Source organism: Pinus tabuliformis, chromosome 4_2, assembly GCF_031772625.1.
Source record: "Pinus tabuliformis cultivar Carrire ecotype Pingquan chromosome 4_2, CPIR1, whole genome shotgun sequence".
NCBI classification, from domain to species: domain Eukaryota; kingdom Viridiplantae; phylum Streptophyta; class Pinopsida; order Pinales; family Pinaceae; genus Pinus; species Pinus tabuliformis.
The window spans coordinates 589,549,713-589,551,760 of NC_142304.1; the positions used below are offsets into that span (position 1 = coordinate 589,549,713).

A 2,048-nucleotide genomic window follows, 5' to 3' on the forward strand; every position below is an offset into this window, starting at 1 on the left:
TGCCATTAAAGGTCGTCCTTCATCTTCATCAAATTTCTCAATGCATTTCATATTGTACTTCATTTTCGACTGATTCAAATCTATATTTGACATTTCATATTATATATGTGTACTAGTGTTTAAATTCTCTTTGTAATTGTTTAATTTTCCTGTCCCTTATATCCATCACTTCAATGCATGCTTGTTTATCAACTCCAATACATCCCCACTTCCAATACTTTCGTGGTGCTACTGTAATGTCTCTTCCAATCAGCAATTAAACACACATCAAACTCAATCACACTTTCTTCCAATCTGCAATAAAACACACAACAAACTCAATCACACAATTGATTAAACACACAACAAACGCAATCAAGAAATAGAGACAAAATAGAGAAGAAATGTGCACCTCTTAAGCTTGAGAGTGCCTATATTCAACACACTACACGTCCAATAAGCCAATAATGTCATACATATAGGCTTCGAGATTAGTTGATGAGTTATAACAATTTCTTCAAAAATAAGATCACACAATTAACAATAAGCTAAAATAATCTACATTTCTCCATTATTCTATATTAAATAATGGTCAATTTTACCATATAAATTAAAATGATGATTTTATAACCATATTTAATTTACTTAATAATAAAAAAAAATCAATACTTACCATATACCAAGATTTTTAAGCAGGAATTTTCACCTCATTTTACTATAGATATTAGTAAATTCTAACTTAATACTTACAATAAACTTTCAACATAAAAATATTTTTAACTATAATATTCATCTCCACTTTTCCATGAATACTATCAACGTGGAAATTGGAAATTATGACTTATCATTACCATTTGCCCCAAAATTATAACTCATTCAAATTCAAATATTTTAAGAATATTTTTATTTTTATTTTATTTTATTACAATTTTTAAATTAAATCTAAAAGCAAAAAATAAGAAAAATGTTGTAATGGTGTAAAAGTTTATAAACATTTACATGCATAAAAAATAATAAAAGATTAAAAAATTACTTAGAAAAACATTATGTAAAAATGTTATAGAACATTATGTAAAAATGTTATACAATTTTTTTACTCATTAAAAATAAATAAAAATATAACAAAATAAGAAAAATAACTATACATAAAACATTTTAACTTGTAAATATAAAATATTATAAATTATAAATATTTATAGTTATAATTAATAATAATTAAGTTTGTATTCAGGTTCACCCTAAGAATCTAAAGATAAAATCTATAAAACGTTGAAGCAGCTCACTTGGCCTTCGCTTCTTAGACATTTAAGTGCAAATTTAGAATTGGGAGAATTCAAGACCCGTTCACATTCTTCTCGACGAAGAATTGCCAACTTAGAACACGAAATGCATCATGAATCACTACATTGGGATCCAATTCTTTCACTTCCGTCCAATCAATGCTATTCGATACTCGAATATCAGTTAATTCGTCTACCGCCCGCAGTGGAAATTCAAGTTGTATATGAGTTCTGTTAAAAATGCTCTCTATTTTCTCATGGAAAAAGGTTGGATCCGCTCTGCTGAGACTGTTACCTAATATGATAATCTTATTTAAATTGGCAGGCGTGCTGTTTGCATTCAAAACATTCTCGGTTAGAAAATGTGCGCAGTGAGGCATGAAAAATAGCGTTGGCCAATCCACTGTTCGTCTGCAATTTTCGTTGACAGACAGACAATGACAGTCGAAGGCACATATGGCAATTTCGTCATTTAAAGACAGAAGCGGATCGTACACAACGATATCATTAATCCATTCAAATTTCTCCCTCATTAAAATGGCAAAAGCCAACTGCGTGCAACTAAGTAGTACCTCATACTCTCTCACAGAATAATCTTCGCTAGGCTCCAGCTGTCCAAGGCCATAGAGAACTAGTTGTAACTGTGGGTGACGGGGATGTGGCTATCACTCTGTTTATTTGGGCAACCATTTCTGGTTTCTCCAATTGTTTCAGAGCTTCCTTATAAAACAATGATTTCTCTAACTCTCGCCCAGCAAACAGTACCTTTTGGATTCTTTCAGCAACTAA

The 2,048-nt window shown here is 30.4% G+C and overlaps 1 protein-coding gene across 1 annotated transcript; it reads right to left on the minus strand.

Annotated features, from left to right (window-relative positions):
- Nucleotides 1-1,312: 1,312 nt before the first annotated feature.
- On the minus strand, nt 1,313-1,792 carry LOC149170675 (protein SENSITIVITY TO RED LIGHT REDUCED 1-like). Its single transcript, XM_089425683.1, has one exon. The coding sequence runs from the start codon at nt 1,790-1,792 to the stop codon at nt 1,313-1,315; it is 480 nt and encodes a 159-aa protein (XP_089281809.1).
- Nucleotides 1,793-2,048: the final 256 nt, after the last annotated feature.

What these genes read in the sequence shown, in the direction of transcription:
- LOC149170675 (XM_089425683.1), bottom strand. Translation starts at nt 1,792, where the DNA reads ATGAGGGAGAAATTTGAATGGATTAATGATATCGTTGTGTACGATCCG.